This window comes from Salmo trutta, chromosome 5, assembly GCF_901001165.1.
Source record: "Salmo trutta chromosome 5, fSalTru1.1, whole genome shotgun sequence".
Taxonomy (NCBI): Eukaryota; Metazoa; Chordata; class Actinopteri; order Salmoniformes; family Salmonidae; genus Salmo; species Salmo trutta.
Window position 1 is genome coordinate 20,006,773 of NC_042961.1, and position 21,299 is coordinate 20,028,071.

A 21,299-nucleotide genomic window follows, 5' to 3' on the forward strand; every position below is an offset into this window, starting at 1 on the left:
CAATAAACACCACATTGACAAAACCAAAACCCCCACGTATTCCTTCAAATCTCCATATCTCCCTTCTCATGCTATATGACCTCAGAGTGTGGTACGGCTTGTGACAATACTCCATGCAACTCCTCCGCAGAGAAGTCTTTCAGTCCCAGGAACTGTTCTGCCGCATCCACAATGATATCTATTTTCATTAAGGTGACCAGATTTCTGAAATTAAAACCAGGGACATTTCCAGTTCGGCGGTCAATATATCATTAAAATAGCCACTGTTATTATCTATGAAATAAAAAAGGGGGACAATTCCAGTTTCATGTATTTAGTCTAACAGGCACACTGTGATAGACAGAGAAAACAACTATATTACAGAAACACTACAGACAAGACAGAACTGTCCAATCTGAACAGCCATTCAGTGGTCCTGGTAGTCTGGGTAGAATAAGTGAAGAGAGCATGAGCAAAATTTAAAAAACATGAGCAAAATTGAAAACAGACAATAGTATATGTGAAATGCTTAACAACATAATAAAGAATTAAGACGACGATGAGGTTGGTACCTACATCGTATACTTACACCAAACTAATCTGTATATTTCTCAGAAGAATGTATCTTCTTCAGGATTGCTCTGTCTTTTGCCAGCTTCTCCATGAACTCCTGGCAGGGGAGGTTGAAGTTTGTCTTCACAATAAGCATGGCCTTGATGGTAGGAACAGTGAACCTATTTCTTGCTGCTGTCCATATATCATTCATTTGGGAGAACACTCTCTCGACTGGTGCATTACTTCCAGGTAAGCACATGACAACATACGCTAATCTAGCCAGGTTAGTGTGTGGGATGTCACTCTCTTTGAAGTGGGTAACCACCGTGCTCCATCTCTGACTAAGCGGTGTCTCAAATGTTTTCCATTCTTCAAGCGATCCCCCTTTAGGAACTCTTGCAGGTCAGTAACCTCATCACACAATGCATCCTCATTGATGGTCACATTGGGGCATTTTTCCTGCAGTGTGGCTGCTGCCTTCTGGATCTCTTCACGCTGAGGTTGCCTTTTTAAAAAGAGACAATGTAAATCTTTTAGATTATCTGTGTGCTTTCCCCATGCTTGCAAGTAGTTCACAGCCACAGTGAAGAACGATTAGGATGTTTTGAGAAAGCTCTCTTTAGACATGGCTCCATTTTCCTCTAGCTCTCTCAGAAGTCCTCTGACCAAAACTGGAATGAAGTTGTCATCACATCTTGCAGTCAATTTTGCCTCAACGTTTCTCAGAATTGCAGCTGACTCCACAGCACAGCGGTCCTGGCCTCCAAGCATCTTGATCGTGTCACTGAATACGGCCAAGTTTCCATGGACAAAGGCCAGCCAAAGTTCAGTCAGTGGATCTTCGAACATTGTTTTGCATTGTCTTCAGAAAGAAAAAAGGATTTCAATGGCACATACATTTTCAGCACTCTTTCTAGAGCAGGGAGCATGGACAGCCAGCAAACATCGCTGTGTCTTAAAATGTTATGGTACTCCTGGCCAACAAACTCACAAAAGCCCTTCAGTCTTTCTACTCTGATGGTGAAAATGTGAACATATCCAAATATATTTGTGAGCAGGTACTCAACATCATATCCAAACCTGTTCTGGCCGTGATATGAATGATGTGGGCAGGACAACCTAAGCCAATCACCTCCCGCTGCAGAGCATTTTTAACTTTGGTATGGACATTGACCCTCCCCAGCCTATTCAGTCCTCCAAAGTTGGTATTTGTTGTCGGCAGAGAATGCCACAACTGTTTTCCATGTTACATTTTTTTATTACAACCAGGACCTCAGCTGCAATTTCCTCTGCTGTTTCTCCTTTCAATTCAACAAAATCAAGCAGTTTTGTTTCCACAGATGTGCTGTCATCATATATCTTACAACATCTGAGTACTATAGGCAGCAGCTTAACATGTCCATGATTGGACGCATCAATGGACAGGGACACAAATTCAACCTGGTCTAGGTTCTGTGTTACCAAAGTAGTTGCCCATGGTGCTAACACGGTACTCACTATGGTGGCCCATTTTGTCCTAGCACATGTAAACTTTGGCTCATAAAGCTTCCGTGTCAGTTGTGCTGTGCAGTCCATAGATCTGTAACTATGATTGTGTCGCATAGTGTGGTATGCAAAGACACCCTCCTGCGCAGCTAAATCATATTCTTCTTGGGAAGGCTCTACCTTCTTGAAGAATGTGGTGACAGAGGGCATACTAACACAGGCAATTAGAGAGGCGTTATGCTTTTTCGTCTGCTGATGTTCTACCACTGCCGTTCTTCTCCGGCTGTCAATTGAAAGAGAGGAATTACAAAGGGTGCAGTGAACCATTCTATCGTCTTGACCTGAGCGTATAAATGGAAATTCTCTCATCATGTTGTCATTAAAATGGCATTTCCGTTTCTTGGAAAGAGTCATCGTATCTCCTCTGTCTGCTCTTCTTCACTCTCCTTGTGTCACTCTTCTTACACTCTTAACTTTTTCTTCTCCTCTTTTCTTCACTCGTCTTCCTTCCTTTCCACCTCACTCTTCTACTCTCTCCTTGCTTCACTCTTTTTACTCCCTTAATTTTCCCTTCTCCTTCCTCTCCAATCTGGATGAATAAATAGCATACTATTAGAGAAAATACTTTGGTTAACAGATTCCCATTGCATGCCTCATTTTTGTATTTTATCTCAAAAACATTGTTTGGAATAATAAATTGGCTGTAATCATATCTTTACCTTTCCTCCTCTGTCTCCTTCACTCTTCATCCTATCCAGTCTTCCTCCTCTCCACTGCTAATGTTATCCATGAACATTTCTAAATATATTTTCCCACTATTTATTATAATTCCAAACCATTCAAATTGTAATCTACAAAATATTATCATAATTAATTGTGCATTCATTTAATATAATCATATTTTCAAAATAGCCCGTCCACTGCATGTTTACATGTGAACGTTTTTTAACCTAGCTACCATAACAGTAGCTAGCTAACCTAGCGAGCTAACTTAGTCTACATAGCTAACGTTAGCTAGCATAACCTATTTATAACCTTATAGAGCAGATCATCTATCTATATAATAAATTGTGACATTATAACATCACTAGCTAGTATCTCAAACGATTGTAACTTACCTGGCTTGAAAAGACGTTTGTGGTGATGTTATAAAATCACTTGATACTTGCTAGCTTCTGGCCGAGTTTTCCACAGCAGTTTTCTCTAAAACGATCGCGAGCAAATAGTTAGTAGAAGAAGAAGAGTGAATGAAGCTGCTATAGCGAGCAGCCCCCTCTGTTGGCCTAAACAAGCATAACGCGATTGAGACGTCAACTGGTAGGCTCTGCTGCCCGGTCTTTCTTGCCAAGTAAAATATTTCACTTTGCGGTCTGTTTTTAACGCACAGTTATAAACGGGGACATTTCCGGGGACAGCTCCAGCTGGGGACAGGCCACCAAAAACGGGGACGTCTGGTCACCTTAATTTTCATGGAATTCAAACTCACATCTACTACAGTCACCAACGCTCTAGACAACATGGAAACAGCCTAACCACCTATGCTAGGTCGAGTAAAATGGTCAGAGTGAGGTGTTTTATTTGTATTTGGAAGTAACTAGCCAACTTTGGCCAGTTAGCTTGCTTGACTACCGTTGTTGTGAGGTCAGAACGCTCGGATCAACCCTACTCATCCACCAGAGCTTCCAACGTGTGCTCTGAGCGCACTATGTGAGAGAATCAGCGAATCAGCATCCCAAACGTTTGTTTGCGACGAAGATCAGGGTAGGCGAACTCTATTTCAATCAGATCCTGCGTTGACACCAGGCAGGGTGGATTGAGTCCGTTAGGTAACCGAGAAGTTGGAGTCAATTTGATACTTTTAGCTAGTAATATAAATGTTTTGAGATTCATTACCTGTTACTTACACCAAAGAAAGATGGGGAACCGTGTCCCTCGTGAGGATTACGAATGGGTTTATACAGATCAGCCACACGCAGACAGGAGGAAAGACATTTTGGGTGAGTATTTTCCTTTCTCCTAGACCGCAATAGAAGCTAGCATTAGCTTGTCAGTTTGTATTGCTGGTCATTAATTATTTAGCTTGTTAGCTATAAATGTTCCTATTGTCTTTCATCAAAGCTGGCTGCTAACTAGCTAAAGTTGGCTAGCTAACTAACTATAATCCCCTTTCAGATATGCTATGTAACTAGCAGTTGCTCACTGCAGCCACGGACTAATATATAATTAGCTAGCTAATGATGGATGGCTAGCTAAATAATATAAATATAATAATATATGCCATTTAACAGACACTTATCGAAAGCGACTTAGTCATGCGTGCATACATTTTTCGTATGGGTGGCTGGCTAGTTACCTTGTGAGGCAGGGAGAGGGGAGTTGGATAGCATCTGATCTAATTGCAACCATTGCTGTTGTTACCGACACTATTCGTCATCTAGCTAGCTAGCCAGGCCAATTATTATGTAAAACGATTCAACACGAACCCCTCTTTATACTTATATCGTCCATTTTAAAGGTATGACTCCAGTACATAGGCGGAGGCGCTCCAGTACAGTAGATGGCCGTAATGCACCATAACATTGGATGCCAACCGCTGATAAACCCCTCAAGAAGAGGGAGGGTGGGGAACAACATTAGCTAGCTATAGCTGGTACACACCGGGGTAGAGCGTCCTTCGCTCCCACTGGTCGGGCACTGGTTTCCCGCCTGTCAAGCACGGTTTTCTCCGGTACACAGTGGGTGGGAGGCGGGGGCGAAGTACACTACCCCAGTGTGTACTAGCTAGCGAGGGGCGACCGGTAGACGGCGTCTTTGCAAGTGGTTTCATATTATGACAGAGATGAAAATATCCTTTAGAAAGGGAGAGGATCTAATGACGCAACAACAAACATGGGTTGTTAATATGACTAGGATTGTGTCTTTGGCTGCTGGATAATGAAAGAAAGTTGAGAACATGAGAGAGATGCTGGTTTCAATGGCGTATGAGGACGTGTTTATAAAATAATCACCTTAACATTCCTATGGTCGGAACATGTCCAATAAAATGACAATGATGTTTATGGTTAAATAGTTTAAGGTGGTGATGTTGCAGTGCGCAACAAGCAATGGCCCTTCTCTCCTATCTGAACGAACAGTGACTCAAGTACAGTGCATTCGGAAAGTATTCAGTCCCTTTGACTTTTTCCACATTTTATGTTAGTCTTATTCTAAAATTGATTAAATAGTTTTTTTCTCCCTCATTTACACACAATACTCCATAATGACAAAGCGAAAACAGGGTTAGAACATTTTGCAAAGATACATAAGTAACCAGGCCTTTATGAAACTCATACATAACATTTTTTTCAGTGGAAACACTGACGTGTGTGATATCCTAATTCAGCACAAATTGAAAGTTTAGGATTGAAAAATGGTGATGAGGATAATGTTTGAAAATAATAGTTACATCTGAGATGGAAAGCACCGCGCCAAAATTTGACTGCTTCGCTAACGATTAATTCTTTAACTACTATTTTAGTTTTTTCTGAGTGACTCGTTAATATCAGTCGTTCCTTTTGACCTGCTGGTGTCTTGGAAATATTCAGTCAATAATATTTCTCAAATACTGGAGCTTGTGAGTTCAAACAGACTTTATTACAAAGTAACAGAAGCTGAGCTGGTTCATGAAGCAACTCCCTTTCCAGCCTTGGCAAACACTTTTTATACAGGTTTCATCCTTACCTCACACACATAGTAATGCCTCTTTATGATAATGATAAATTAATTTACGAGCGCTGAATATGGCAGGTGTCAGTAAACGTCGGCAAAAAAGCATAATTAAATTGTTTCCAGCAGCGCAGTTAGTCACCAACGCTTTGGTTAACTTCTCTAGGGTAGGGGGCAGTATTTTGACTTCCGGATGAAAGGCGTGCCCAAATTAAACTGCCTGCTACTCAGGCTCAGAAGGTAGGATATGCATATTATCAGTAGATTTGGATAGAAAACACTGAAGTTTCTAAAACTGTTTGAATGATGTCTATGAGTATAACAGAACTCATATGGCAGGCAAAAACCTGAGGTTTGTAGTTTTTCAAGTGATTGCCTATACAGTATACAGTGACTTAGGGTTCATTTTGCACTTCCTAAGGCTTCCACTAGATGTCAATAGTCTTTAGAACGTTGTTTCATGCGTTTACTGTGAATATGGAGCGAACAAGAGGGCCTGGAAGTTGATGAGTGAGAAAATGACATGAGCTCAGAGGCGCGCGCTCACGTGAGAGTTAGCTGTGTTCCTTTTCTTTTCTGAAGACATTGGAATTGTCTGGTTGGAATATTACTGAAGATTTGTGTTAAAAACGTCCTAAAGATTGATGCTATACATCGTTTGACATATTTCTACGAACGTAAATATAACTTTTTTTTACTTTTCGTCGTGACATTTTGTGCACGCTTCCTGCATTTGGAGTAGTGGACTGAACATGTGAACAAAAAGGAGGTATTTGGACATAAATGATGGACTTTATCGAACAAAACAAACATTTATTGGGGACCTGGGATTCCTGGGAGTGCATTCTGATGATCATCAAAGGTAAGTGAATATTTATACTATTATTTCTGAGTTTTGTTGACTCCACAAAATGGCGGGTTTGGTTTCGTGTCTGAACGCTGTACTCAGATTATTGCAAAGTGTGCTTTCGCTGTAAAGTTTTTTTGAAATCTGATACAGCGGTTGCATTAAGGAGAAGTGTATCTATAATTCTTTGAATAACAGTTTAATATTTTATCAACGTTTTATGATGAGTATTTCTGTAAATTGATGTGCTCATTCACCGGAAGTTTTGGGAGGCAAAACATTTCTCAACATTACACGCCAATGTAAAATGGGGTTTTTGGATATAAATATGAACTTTATCGAGCAAAACATACATGTATTGTGTAACATGAAGGCCTACGAGTGCCATCTGATGAAGATCATCAAAGGTTAGTGATTCATTTTAGCTGTATTTCTGGTTTTTGTGACGCCTCTCCTTGCTTGGAAAATGGCTGTGTGGTTTTTCTTGTTTAGGTGCTGTCATAACATAATCTAATGTTATGCTTTCACCGTAAAGCCTTTTTGAAATCGACAATGTGTTTGGATTAACGAGAAGTGTATCTTTAAAATGGGATATAATAGTTGTATGTTTGAGAAATTTGAATTATGAGATTTTTGTTGTTTTGAATTTGGCTCCCTGCTATTTCACTGGCTGTTGGCAGTGTGTCCCGCAGGGATACCCACATACCCCAGAGAGGTTAACACAAACTGCCTAACCAGCTCTGCTAGGGCAAGTAAAATGGTCAGAGTGGTCTCATTTGTGTCTGGAAGTAGCTAGCAAGCTAGCTAACGTTAGCTTGACTGCCTCGGCCCGAATGTCCAATGTGTGCTCCGGGAGCGAAACAGTCTGAATTTAACCGAGGGTTTTGTGTTTTTCATGGAATAGAAACACCATAATATTAATTAAGCAAGTACCAGTCAAAAGTTTGCACACACCTACTCATTCCAGGATTTTTCTATATTTTGACTATTTTCTACATTGTAGAATAATAGTGAAGACATCACAACTATGAAATAACACACATGGAATCAGTTAAGAACAAATTATTATTTACAAGGACAGCCTACTCCTTCCTCCCCGTTGGGGGATTGAACCCCGGTCTCCCGCGTGTCTGCAATAAGGAAGACTATCAAATGCTTCTCAAAGATACCATCTGGTGGTCAAACTAGCAATAACTTGCAGTAACAGGAAAAAATGGCTAAGAATTAAATGACGTGCCACAGAATGCTGCGGCAGCACGCAAGGTGTGCCGCAGTATGACGCAACTTAAAGGAGGAACCACTGTAGCTAGTTTGATAGTTCGCGTCACTGTGTGCTAGCATTATTCGGTCTCGCCCCTGCCTCCCGCCTGCTCTGTACCGGAGTTCTACTTAGGACTAGCCAGCTAAGCTAGCACACAGTGTCCTTCGCTCCTGCCTGCCAGACACCTGCCGTTGTTAACAGACCTGCAGGAAAAGTGAGCCCAACAGGCGGGGGCAAAAGGCACTATTTACCGGTGTACAGCTAGCTACCGTTGTCACCGCTTCTTCTGTGGGGCTTATTGGCGGCTGGCATCCACCGTTATTGTGCATTAATGCCACCTACTGTACTGTAGCTCACCCGCCTTGAAGTACAAGGAGGGGTTCCTGCAGATGCAGGAATGCCCACATGCAGGAACACCCAAATTGCGGGTCGCAATTGCACCCTTCTCGGCTCAGCGGCTCCAGTGAGACATGCTCCGACCAACAACTGTCTGTTATATATGCACAAAAGAAAGTAGATCATGCTGCAGGTAGCATAGAGGAGAACAATATGTTTAGAACTGATCATTTATTGTAAGAATGAACGCTATTAATTGAATGTTATAATGGGCACAGCATTGTAGAACCAAAACATACACAAATAGTTTGGGGGGGATACAGTTCACAAACGATATTGTGCTTATCACCCTGATGGCAGTCGAGCAATGCATTCCGCCAAGAGTCGTGCGCGATCTAGTCCGGTTGCGGCCACACCTAGACCTCGTTTCAAATGCATCAAGAAATAATCTTATTTGTATGCCTAGCAAATCAACACGTTTACAAGCATCAGTCACAAAATGACAGCTCCAGAATCATGACTCTTTCAAGTTTTCAGTTCATTGGTCGCCGGTAGAGGATCCTGCATGCTCTGGGCATTGAGTATCACATTATGAGTCATAATACCCATAAAACCTAGTGGTCAAACAAGGAAATGGTTCCAATCATTTTCCCACCATTCATTTTTCCCATAGGGGATTTTAGAAACACTCCAAATAATGTCTGTTTCGTGTAGGCTTACCCTGGCGGGATGTTTTGATAACCATGTAAATCTCTGTCAAAACTTCCCATCACTACAGTGGACCACGCTGGATCAGGTGGTTGATGGCGTTTGAACTGTTTGCGGATGGTAAAATATTAATACTATCCGGTGACATGAATGCAGTTACAAAACAACGGAGGAGAGCTTTGCTTCTACATCAGGGATGGGCAACTTTGATGGGGGTGGAGGCCACAAAAAAAATCTGAATTCATGAGGGGCCGTAGTTGCTCGTGGGTCCATACCGCCTCAAAACGAACAGCAATCAAAACATTTTTAGCTGACATGGGCTAATTGACCCACTATCAGTGACTGACATAACAAGAGAGAAAAGGCTGATACACAACCAAATTTTGAAATTGCACCTTCTGCTATTCTAACTGTCAAGAGTCAGAGGGCTAGTTGCCCATCCCTGTTCTACATCATGCTGGGACAGATGTGCAGGACATTTTCAACACACTCGCAGACACCTAAAGGACTACTTCAGGGCTGTGGCTGTGTTGAATGCATACTTCGTGCTACAGGTATACACGGTGTTCGTGAGACAGGCAACTGACAAACTAGTGAGAGAGTTTAGTAATTTGTTACTCCTCTTAGACAAGCAGCTAAAGACTGACTTTGCTGGCGATAAGGACAGTCGGATTAGAGATGCCATACTGAGCAAGTGTAATACAGAATATGTGCACCGTAAGCTATTGGAGGAGGGCCCTGGGCTAACAGCGCCGTCACTCAATCTAGCCGCACAATGTGAAAATTTAAATACAAATGGCCGCCATGCATGTGAGTACGGCTGCGAAGGATAATGAGACTGTATTGTGTTTTTCAAAAAGGGGGGGAAATATCACAAAAGGGGGCAGAGACAGAATGCAGATGGAAAAGACACAGAAAGTGTGCTATCGACATGCAGATCATTTTGCAAAGGACCCTAGTTGTCCAGCATGTGGGCAGGCCTGCAAGAAATGTAACAAATGACCATTTTGCTAAAATGTGCAAGACCAAAAGTAACTCAAGACCTGAAATGTGTTAATTCAGAGGAAGAAATGGAGACTATGCCTTTGTGATCACATTTGTTTTGTCACATGCACTTCATGTGAGGGCTTTAGCTCACCAGGGACATTTGGGCATTGTAGGCACAAAACAACGTCTCGGCAGTAAAGTATGGTGGCTGGGCATGGACAAGGCTGCAAAGTGACACGTCATGTCATTCTTGCCAGATTGTAGCACGACCAGAAGTGCCAGAATCGCTGAGACCCACAGCACTACCTGACTGGCTGTGGCAGGACGTCTCCACTGTCCTATTGTGTTCACTACCAACCGGACACTACTCCAAACTCAATATTTTCAGTCGTCATGGTCTACCAATAACAATCCGATCTGATTGTGTCCCAAAGAACATGTCATCTCAGTCCCAGAACTTCTGCCAGGAAAACGGGATACAGCAGGTGTAAACGATGCCAAAATGGGCAAAGGCAAATGAGGAAGTGGAGCTGCAAATTGCGTCCCTCATGAAATGGATTTGCATTGCACAAGCGGAGGGGCTGGACTGGAAGCTGGAGCTACGCAAATACATCAGTCCACAGAGCATCTGTGTTATGATCATGCTGTTTAATCAGCTTTATGATATGCCACACCTGTCAGGTGGATGGATTATCTTGGCAAAGGAGAAATGCTCACTAACAGGGATGTAAACACATTTGTGCACAATTTGAGAGAAATAAGCTTTTTGTGCGTATGAAACATGTCTTGGATCAACACTTTACATGTTGCGTTTCTATTTTTGTTCAGTGTAATAAGAAACTGAACAGATTTTCAGACTGTTGGATTCGATTCAGTATAATATTCTGATTTAGCACAAGTTGTAAATCTTAGATTGAACACCATGCACTTTCCCCACCCTGTGAAGTTCATAACTTATTTAATCTGTAACCTAATAAACTGCATGCTTTCCCAAGTCGTAGTGGAAGGACCACACAACATATCGTGACCCTGAAGTTTACCTCAATATGATGGTTATTATATAAATATTTGCGCATAAGAATTTACACCACTATTTCTCGCTAACCTGTTCACCTGACCACTTCTTGGGAATTCACAATTCCTCTGGGGAGAGAGAATCTGTGAGAAATCTGAGTAGTCTCCAAGACAAAACAGAGCCACCTTTGCAAAATATTTACCATAGGGCTATTTCTGACCGTTCCCGGGAAACCGAGTTTCATTTTCACTTCTGGAGTAATTATTATAAGGTCGGCTTTACCTGTTCACCTGACCAGATCTGGGAATTCACAATTCCTCCGGGGAGAGAGAATGTGTGAGAAATCTGAGGAGTCTCCAAGACAATACAGAGCCACCTTCTTAAAATATTTACCTTAGGGCTATTTCTGCCAGTGCTGGGAAACAGTTTCATTTTCACGTCTAGGAAATCACACTGTGCTTTTAATTCATATTTCAAAAGTGCTTAGGTTTTTATTGTTGTATTACCTACTGAGAAGGCGACGCCATAATGATTGCAGTTAATATAGGGGACAACAACATTGATAAAACCTAAAATACATCACCAGACTGAAATACTAGCCCGTATCCACCCCGTCTCGACGGTAGTAACTAGCAGTGTCCCTCTGTGCCTCCTGGTGCCGCTGTACAGTCGTGGCCAAATGTTTTGAGAATGGCACAAATATTAATTTTCACAAAGTCTGCTGCCTCAGTTTGTATGATGGCAATTTTGCATATACTCCAGAATGTTATGAAGAGTGATTAGATGAATTGCAATTAATTGCAAAGTCCCTCTTTGCCATGCAAATGAACTGAATCCCCCAAAAAACATTTTCACTGCATTTCAGCCCTGCCACAAAAGGACCAGCTGACATGTCAGTGATTCTCTCGTTAACCTCTCTAGGGTATGTGGGACGAAATCGCCCCACCTACTCAACAGCCAGTGGAATCCCGTGGCGCGATATTCAAATACCTTAGAAACGCTATTACTTCAATTTCTCAAACATATAACTATTTTACACCATTTTAAAGACGAGACTCTTGTTAATCTAACCACACTGTCCGATTTCAAAAAGGCTTTACAACGAAAGCAAAACATTAGATTATGTCAGCAGAGTACCCAGCCAGAAATAATCAGACACCCATTTTTCAAGCTAGCATATAATGTCACATAAACCCAAACCACAGCTAAATGCAGCACTAACCTTTGATGATCTTCATCAGATGACACTCTAGGACATTATGTTATACAATACATGCATGTTTTTGTTCAATCAAGTTCATATATCAAAAAACAGCTTTTTACATTAGCATGTGACGTTCAGAACTAGCATACCCACCGCAAACTTCCGGTGAATTTACTAAATTACTCACGATAAACGCTCACAAAAAACATAACAATTATTTTAAGAATTATAGATACAGAACTCCTTTATGCAATCGCTATGTCCGATTTTAAAATAGCTTTTCGGCAAAAGCACATTTTGCAGTATTCTGAGTAGATAGCTCGCCATCACGGGCTAGCTATTTTGACACCCACCAAGTTTGGCACTCACCAAACTCCGATTTACTATTAGAAAAATTGGATTACCTTTGCTGTTCTTCGTCAGAATGCACTCCCAGGACTTCTACTTCAATAACAAATGTTGGTTTGGTTCAAAATAATCCATAGTTATGTTCAAATATCCTCTGTTTTGTTCGTGCGTTCAAGACACTATCCGAAGGGTGACGCGCCCGGCGCGTATCGCGACAAAAAAATTCTAAATATTCCATTCACCGTACTTCGAAGCATGTCAACCGCTGTTTTAAAATCAATTTTTATGCGATTTTTCTCGTAAAAAAGCGATAATATTCCGACCGGGAAACCCTGTTTTCGTTCAAAGACTAAAAATCTAAAATGGACTCTTCACATGCACGCGCACCCCCGTCTCATTGTTCTCTGATCGACCACTTACCAAATGCGCTACTGTTTTTCAGCCATGGCCTGCAAAGTCATCATTCAACGTTCTGGCGCCCTCTGAGAGCCTATGGGAGCCGTAGGAAGTGTCACGTTACAGCAGAGATCCTCAGTTTTCAATAAAGAGAGTGTAGAAGGCCAAGAAATGGTCAGCGAGGGCACTTCCTGTTTGGAATCTTCTCAGGTTTTTGCCTGCCATATGAGTTCTGTTATACTCACAGACACCATTCAAACAGTTTTAGAAACTTTACGGTGTTTTCTATCCAAATCAAACAATTATATGCATATTCTAGTTTCTGGGCAGTAGTAATAACCAGATTAAATCAGGTACGTTTTTTTATCCGGCCGTGCAAATACTGCCCTAGAGAGGTTAACACAGGTGTGAGTGTTGACGAGGACAAGGCTGGAGACCACTCTGTCATGCTAATTTGAGTTCGAATAACAGACTGGAAGCTTCAAAAGGAGGGTGGTGCTTGGAATCATTGTTCTTCCTCTGTCAACCATTGTTACCTGCAAGGAAACACGTGCTGTCATCATTGCTTTGCACAAAAAGGGCTTCACAGGCAAGGATATTGCTGCCAGTAAGATTGCACCTAAATCAACCATTTATCAGATCATCAAGAACTTCAAGGAGAGCGGTTCAATTGTTGTGAAGAAGGCACTTCAGGGCGCCCAAGAAAGTCCAGCAAGCGCCAGGACCGTCTCCTAAAGTTGATTCAGCTGCGGGATCGGGGCACCACCAGTTCAGAGCTTGCGTAGGAATGGCAGGGGTGAGTGCATCTGCACGCACAGTGAGGCGAAGACTTTTGGAGGATGGCCTGGTGTCAAGAAGGGCAGCAAAGAAGCCACTTCTCTCCAGGAAACATCAGGGACAGACTGATATTCTGCAAAAGGTACAGGGATTGGACTGCTGAGGACTGGGGTAAAGTCATTTTCTTTGATGAATCCCCTTTCCGATTGTTTGGGGCATCTGGAAAAAAGCTTGTCCGGAGAAGACAAGGTGAGCATCAGTCCTGTGTCATGCCAACAGTAAAGCATCCTGAGACCATTCATGTGTGGGGTTGCTTCTCAGCCAAGGGAGTGGGCTCACTCACAATTTTGCCTAAGAGCGCAGCCATGAATAATGTTACCAACACATCCTCCGAGAGCAACTTCTCCCAACCATCCAGGAACAGGTTGGTTAAGAACAATGCCTTTTCCAGCATGATGGCGCACCTTGCCATAAGGCAAAAGTGATAACTAAGTGGCTCGGGGAACAAAACATCGATATTTTGCGTCCATGGCCAGGAATCTCCCCAGACCTTAATCCCATTGAGAACGTGTGGTCAATCCTCAAGAGGCGGGTGGACAAACAAAAACCCACAAATTCTGACAAACTCCAAGCATTGATTATGCAAGAATGGGCTGCCATCAGTCAGGATGTGGCCCAGAAGTTAATTGACAGCATGCCAGGGCGGATTGCAGAGGTCTTGAAAAAGAATGGTTAACACTGCAAATATTGACTCTTTGCATCAACTTCATGTAATTGTCAATAAAAGCCTTTGACACTTATGAAATGCTTGTAATTATACTTCAGTACTCCATAGTAACATCTGACAAAAATATCTAAAGACACTGAAGCAGCAAACTTTGTGGAAATTAATATTTGTGTCATTCTCACAACTTTTGGCCACGACTGTACTCCCATAGCTTACAAATTATGCAGACGGGATAAGATTCCTTTGTCACTAACCAGGTTTCCATCCAAACTTTTAATGCGAGGGATGTTTTTTCGGATAGAAAAATGGCACGACAGGCCTGATGGAAACGGCACATTTGTTGGTAAACTTCCCAAATGTCGACAAAACAAAATGCGCTATAAAAAGTGGGCTCTTTGTCTGTGAAATTAATTAAGCCGACTTTATAATAATTACTCCAGACATCACTCCAAAATCGAACTATTGATTTGATCACTCCACAAAGTGATAAGTTGTGCAATTGGATGGGAGTGCTGGACTATTGTCAGCTAGCCACCTTCCACCTGATTTGATTTTTTTCCTCTCTGTCAGCCTTTATCATCCTTATTTCAGTAACACTGATGAAACTAACAAGTGTTACACTGTGATAGGACAGAAAGCCAACAATGTGTAACTTCAATTGTTGAGTATGATTTGGTTATAACAGTGCCTTGATAAACCACCCACTCCCATGGTTAGAAAGGTGAATGGTCATTAGTCAAGAAGCAGTCAGTGAGTAGCAGGCTAAACAATCTGTCCACACATCCATTACAAGTAACACAGTAAACTCAAGGTCAGCATGGCCTGGTTTTCACTTTCTAACTTATAGCCTAGTTTAATAAATCCCTGTGATTTTAATATAGGCCTACACACACAAAATAATCAACTTCTGTCCACTGCAGGTGCTACGAACACTTAAACAAACATTTAAAGTACGGTAAATTCCGGACTATAAGCCGCAACTTTTTTCCCAGCTTTGAACCTCGCGGCTTAAACAATGACGCGGCTAATATATGGATTTTTTTCCCGCTTTCAATTTTTTTTTCTACAAAAAAACATTCTGTGACGTGCTCAGTTTTTTGGCGGCATGAAGCTTTCATTAGACCAATGAAATTACCGAACGGGTTAAGGTCAAACAACTATTTTTGTTTACTGTTTAGATTAAATCGAGCGCTCTCAAACTTCCCATCATTCTGATTACGGTAGTCATTTTGTCACCCTCATCATGGCAAAGACACGGAGAAATGCATATGATGCAGCTTTCAAGTTGAAGGCGATTGATCTGGCTGTTGGAAAAGGAAATGGAGCTGCTGCACGGGAGCTTGGTCTTAATGAGTCGATGATAAGACGTTGGAAACAGCAGCGTGAGGAATTGACTCAGTGCAAAAGACAACTAAAGCTTATAATGTTTTGTTACAAGCCGTGTTTCGTTAAAGCCTGTGTAAAGTTAATTTGTTTCAATGTACCAGTAGGCACCCGCGGCTTATGTGCGGCTTATTTATGTTCAAAAGAAGAAAAAATGTAAATTCAGTGGGTGCGGCTTATATTCAGGTGCGCTTAATAGTCCGGAAATTACGGTAGACCACTACAAGCTGGTAATGTTGTATGGGACCCAGCAATTGTGAGTAGATCAGGCTATATCACCATGTGCATTGTTACAATTGACTGTTCCACCTACCTGATAAAGGTTTTCCTATTCCTTTGTACACCCCCATGTTTGTGTCCAAAACAAGTTTATTTTATTATTTATCCCCAATTTCGATCTTGTCTCATTGCTGCACCTCCCCAATGGGCTCGGGAGGCAAAGGTTGAGTCATGCATCCCTTGAAACATGACCCGCCAACACCAGCCCGCTAAACCTGGAAGCCAGCCGCACCAATGTGTCGGAGGAAACACCATTCAACTGACGACCGAGGTCGGCCTCCAGGCGCCCGGCCCGCCACAAGGAGTCGCCAGAGCGCGATGAGCCAAGTAAAGCCCCCCCCCCCCGACCAAACCCTTCCCTAACCCAGACGACGCTGGGCCAATTATGCGCCGCCCTATGGGACTCCCGATCAAGGCAGGTTGTGATACAGCCTGGGACCGAACCGAGTCTGTAGTGATGCGTCTAGCACTGCGATGTAGTGCCTTAGACCGCTGCGCCACTCGGGAGGCCCCGTACAACTGGTTTGGAAGAGAGGGTGGTAAGTTCCACATTTCACCCATTCTCCATCGGCTGAGAAATCAAGGTGGTAATAAGGATGTCACCGTTTTTTTTATTTTTGGTGTTGCTTACCTTAACCCATATTGGTGAAATTCTAGTTAGGTGGTACAACCTGATGGGCCTGCATCCACCTTCCACCCATGTCCCAGTCTTGACCTCCTGTATGGTTTGTTCTCATGAATATGAAATGTTTTTCGGGCCCATGTCATTTGAAGGCCAATTAGCCCACTTAATGTAGTTGGCAATAATTACGCTAGGCCTACAGTGACTTACAAGACTTTGATACTAGCAGAGGCATTTGATCATTTTGATACTGTGTGATAACTTTGATCATGCTTTAAGCCAAACCATCTTCTTTGATTTTGTCACTCATTGGCTGGGCCCTAGTGGACCTAGGCCTAATCTGAAACCACCCTTTGTGCACATTAGGTTACTTTTTAGTCAGGAGAGATTTAAGATAAGTTCTCAAGGTGACATGACATTGTTACAAAATGTAAATTGTGACTTCGACTGATTTATTTGCAAATGGAGGGTGGATTTGGTAAGCTTATTTGCATTGCTCGTATTCTTTAAAAGTACATGAATCATTGTGGCCTCTCGTCCTGCTGTGGCTGACAGTCAAATAAGATACCAGTATAATTTAGTGCTGTTTTGAATGGCAATTGCCAGACTTCCTGCAGGCACTTTTTTTTATCAATGGTGTTTGTGGTTGACAGTTTGGTACCTCTGGGCCTGTCCTGACTGAGATTAAGGGGCCATTTGACAGAAGTAGCAACAATGCAAAACTCTAGGGCTTGAGGGCTTGCAAACGGTTACAAATTGTAGGAAATGGCTGATAGTCTTTATATTATGATTGTAACAATTTAAAGTTATGAATTAGAATGACATGACGAAAGGAGTTGTGTATCAGTGTTTTTTTTTTTCGTGCTTTCTCAGATAAGTAGGCTAAGTTTTCAAAATAAATTAACCAAAATTTATTTCTTTCTCTTCTCTAACAGCAAAGTACCCAGAAATAAAGACCCTAATGGGGCCTGATCCCAGGCTGAAGTGGATTGTTTGCATGATGGTACTCGTCCAGTTTTTAGCATTCTATCTGGTCAAAGACCTAGACTGGAAATGGGTCTTGTTCTGGACTTATGCCTTTGGCAGCTGTATCAACCACTCCATGACCCTGGCCATCCATGAGATCTCCCACAACACAGCGTTTGGCAACAGCAGGGCCATGTGGAACCGCTGGTTCGCCATGTTTGCCAACCTGCCCATTGGGCTGCCGTATTCTGCCTCCTTTAAGCGCTACCACCTGGACCACCACCGCTACCTGGGAGGAGATGGCGTGGACGTGGACATCCCCACTGAATTTGAGGGCTGGTTCTTTTGCACACGCTTCCGTAAGTTTGTCTGGATCATCCTTCAGCCTCTGTTCTATGCCATCCGCCCTCTCTGCATCAACCCCAAGCCCATCACCAGGCTGGAGGTGGCCAATGTGGCTGTGCAGCTGTCCTTCAATGTGGCCCTCTACTGGCTGTGTGGAGCCAAGCCTGTGGTCTACATGATGGCAGGTTCCTTGCTGGGAATGGGCCTGCACCCCATCTCTGGACACTTCATCGCTGAGCACTACATGTTCCTCAAGGGCCATGAAACGTACTCATACTATGGCTCCCTCAACCTGCTCACCTTCAACGTGGGCTACCACAACGAGCACCACGACTTCCCCAGCATCCCAGGACGTAGGCTACCTCTGGTACGGTATAGGTGTTGAAAACATTGGGGCTCTATGGAGAGGAAAGACATGTTATCGAACCAATTTTAGCATTCTAACTGTTAAATAAACAATTGGTATTTGGGGGCAGGAGCAGAAGTTGTAGTTGTCTTAGTGACGGTTCCATAGCTCCTTTACTGTAACGAAGTGCTTAGTAATTAACTTGTATTTGTATACAGCTTACATTTGCAGCCAGAAGTTCTTGTCATGAAACAGGTTAAGTAATAAAAAAAGGGTAATAAAAATATAAGAACATCTGTAAAACAACCATATTCCTCCAAATATGTTTAGGCAGACTGTTCCAATGTCTAGGCTCAGCAGAAAAGCATTTGACTTCACCAGACCCAGGGAGACTTTAACCTCTAACTCTCTTTCATTGCACATTCTGTGTTTGGAGATGTAAATGATTTAAAGGATTACCATTGCACAAAGAACGTCTAGCCTATATGTTGGTTTGTGGGGAAAACTGTTGCATTGACTATTCTTATCTGATTCAGGACGCTGAAATTTTGTTTTGTTTGATTGGAACTTAGAGAAACACTTGACGATGCAATATGCATAAATTGCTCCACCATTTCCTTGTTGATAAAATTCTAATAGTTTGCCTAATTTCTGTGCTGCTATTTCTATGCTGCCCAAACTTAAGAATGGGCAGCAGAGAAATAGCACAGACAGAACAAATTTACCTTCTTAAACTTGCTTTCATTGAGAATGACAGCTCTAGGACTCAATTTATGTGGATTTGGTCTAGTCGACCCAAAAAGTTACATATTGCAGCTTTATGCTGAAGATACTTATAGCAAACTGTTTGTTTTCTCCCTTCACCTAGGTGAAGAAAATCGCATCGGAGTACTACGATGACCTGCCCCAGTACACCTCATGGGTGAAGGTCCTGTATGACTTCATTATGGACGACCAGCTCAGCCCCTACTCTCGTGTGAAGAGGAGGCTAAAGGGAGATGTCAAGCTGGAGTAAATCCTTCCCCTCCCTCTCTTGTACTCTAACAAAAAAACTCTGAAGTAAATTGACACCAGCCCCAATTAACCACCAAGACTTAACAGCTTTTGCATATTAATACATATTTGTAGAGAATGTCTGTGGACAGTATGTGTGACATGTATGTGTTAATGTTGTTTTCCCCCTCAGGAACAACAAAGGGGTGATGGAACATGGTTGTATATTCCTCTCTAGCAGAATTACAATTTCAACCATTACTGCTTGCATTCCAGTTAGTCCTTATTACACAAGATTGTCATTTCTCCTATTTGTTTTTCCAGAAAAGCCCATTTATTGCAGTTGTGGTCATTTTAGAAACCTGTAATAGGAATGATGGCAAGTCTGAATATTTTTCTAGTCACAAACTTGTATTATTAATTTATATGAAGAATTGAATGTGTTGAATGTTTGAGATCCTGTTTTTATAGTTTTATTTTATGATCAGTTTTATTTAATCTCTTTGAAAGAGGTTGTGTAGCAATATACAACCATATCTTATTGAATGTTTTTATTGGAAAGGGTGGAGGATACTCTTGCACCAGTTAGGAGATCAGGCCACCTAAACACTGAGTTTTTTTTGCTGCTTTGGGGGAGTGAGAAGCCTAGCTTATCACTTCTCTTACGTGTCTACTGAGGCGAGTTGCAAATTCCATGCTAGAAATGCAATGTTCTCATTTCACTTGTAAAATATGGAGTTCTGTCCTTTCTTGTAGACTACTACACTTACCATATGCGTGTGTGTAGAATGAACATATTGGCTAAAGTTGAGCATATTTTAGATCTGAGTGCCATTTTTTTTGTATTGTGCTTGCCAATACCTCTGTTCAATAGCTGATTGTCTGAATCAGTTATTGCTCCAATTTTACATTTAGTTTGACACAATGGGGAGAAAGAATGGCATTAGATCAAACATTGTCACTTGTTTTGTTTCATTTATGTTTGCGTTTTTATGGAAAGAATGTGGCCTTAAATGTGTAAATTACTGTAATGCAGATGCTGCGTACATATCTTGTCAGATGGTGGAAATACAAAAGGACTAGCCTATAGCTTATGTATTCCCCAAACACCAAATTGTCAGGACTTATTGTGAGGGTTCTCCTTTTATAAAAACTCAAAATGCAGGTGTAAAATCTAATGAATTTTATAGCACATTTTGTTTTTAGACAATGAGTCTTTCAACAATCACTATGCTGACAGTCTCTTATGGAAACCCAATCAAAGGCCAAATTAATTGAAACCAAATATAGATAAGAGTAACTCTTAAATTTGTCCTTTGTTCCATGTACTGTATGATTAATGTTACAATTCCACTAGATTCTAAGTCTTGATTATTTCCAATTGTGTCCTTAACATTTGCAATGACGCAAGTAGCCTAATTTGTGAGAAAGACGAAATAGCTTATTTTAATATGGCGATTGACCTCAAGAACCGGGTCACACCCTTAGTCATTGCGTTTGAAAGCCTCTCAAATATGTCACTTTAAAGTAGCTACCACTGAGGGAGAGAAAGCCAATTGGTGTATCACATAGCCAAACCATGATGGGGATTGGAAACTTGCTTACATTGGTGCTGAATCACAAATTGACCCTTATACTCTCCATGTAGGTCTGGAATGGTAATAGTTCCATCTTGCCCTCTGGCCATATCGAATAGACCTACACTTATCCAATCTACTACAGATGTACCTAGGGTTGATTTGCGATTCAGGGGGCCTCTGAAACAAGGTAGGGTGGCTGTTGGTTACATCTACGTCAGTATTAAACATCAGCTGAACTCATGCTAAGGGTGAAAGAATTCTAGAAAGGGTAGTGTTTATATTCTCAACTCAAACATTTATTAGGAATATTCCACAGCAAGAGTCATGATTCCATCCTCATTGAGTAACACCTGATTTTTGCATTACTGCATCCACTATGATTTTATTAAACTAATTGACCTTGTTTTGTCTCATCCTTTTTGATGGTTAACCATAAGGTCCTGTCATAAAATGGA

General features: G+C 41.8%; 1 protein-coding gene across 1 annotated transcript; it reads left to right on the forward strand.

Annotated features, from left to right (window-relative positions):
* Nucleotides 1-3,382: 3,382 nt before the first annotated feature.
* LOC115193815 (sphingolipid delta(4)-desaturase DES1) lies at nucleotides 3,383-21,247 on the forward strand. The gene is made up of 3 exons (XM_029752857.1): nucleotides 3,383-4,016; nucleotides 17,550-18,292; nucleotides 19,140-21,247. The coding sequence occupies exons 1-3, from the start codon at nucleotides 3,935-3,937 to the stop codon at nucleotides 19,284-19,286; spliced, it is 972 nt and encodes a 323-aa protein (XP_029608717.1). The 5' UTR covers nucleotides 3,383-3,934; the 3' UTR covers nucleotides 19,287-21,247.
* The last annotated feature ends 52 nt before the right edge of the window (nucleotides 21,248-21,299 follow it).

Excerpts from the sequence above, each read along its gene's own strand:
- LOC115193815 (XM_029752857.1), top strand. The coding sequence starts at position 3,935 with ATGGGGAACCGTGTCCCTCGTGAGGATTACGAATGGGTTTATACAGAT. Across the intron at positions 4,017-17,549 it reads CAGGAGGAAAGACATTTTGG|CAAAGTACCCAGAAATAAAG; the intron begins GTGAGTATTTTC and ends CTTCTCTAACAG. Across the intron at positions 18,293-19,139 it reads CAGGACGTAGGCTACCTCTG|GTGAAGAAAATCGCATCGGA; the intron begins GTACGGTATAGG and ends CCCTTCACCTAG.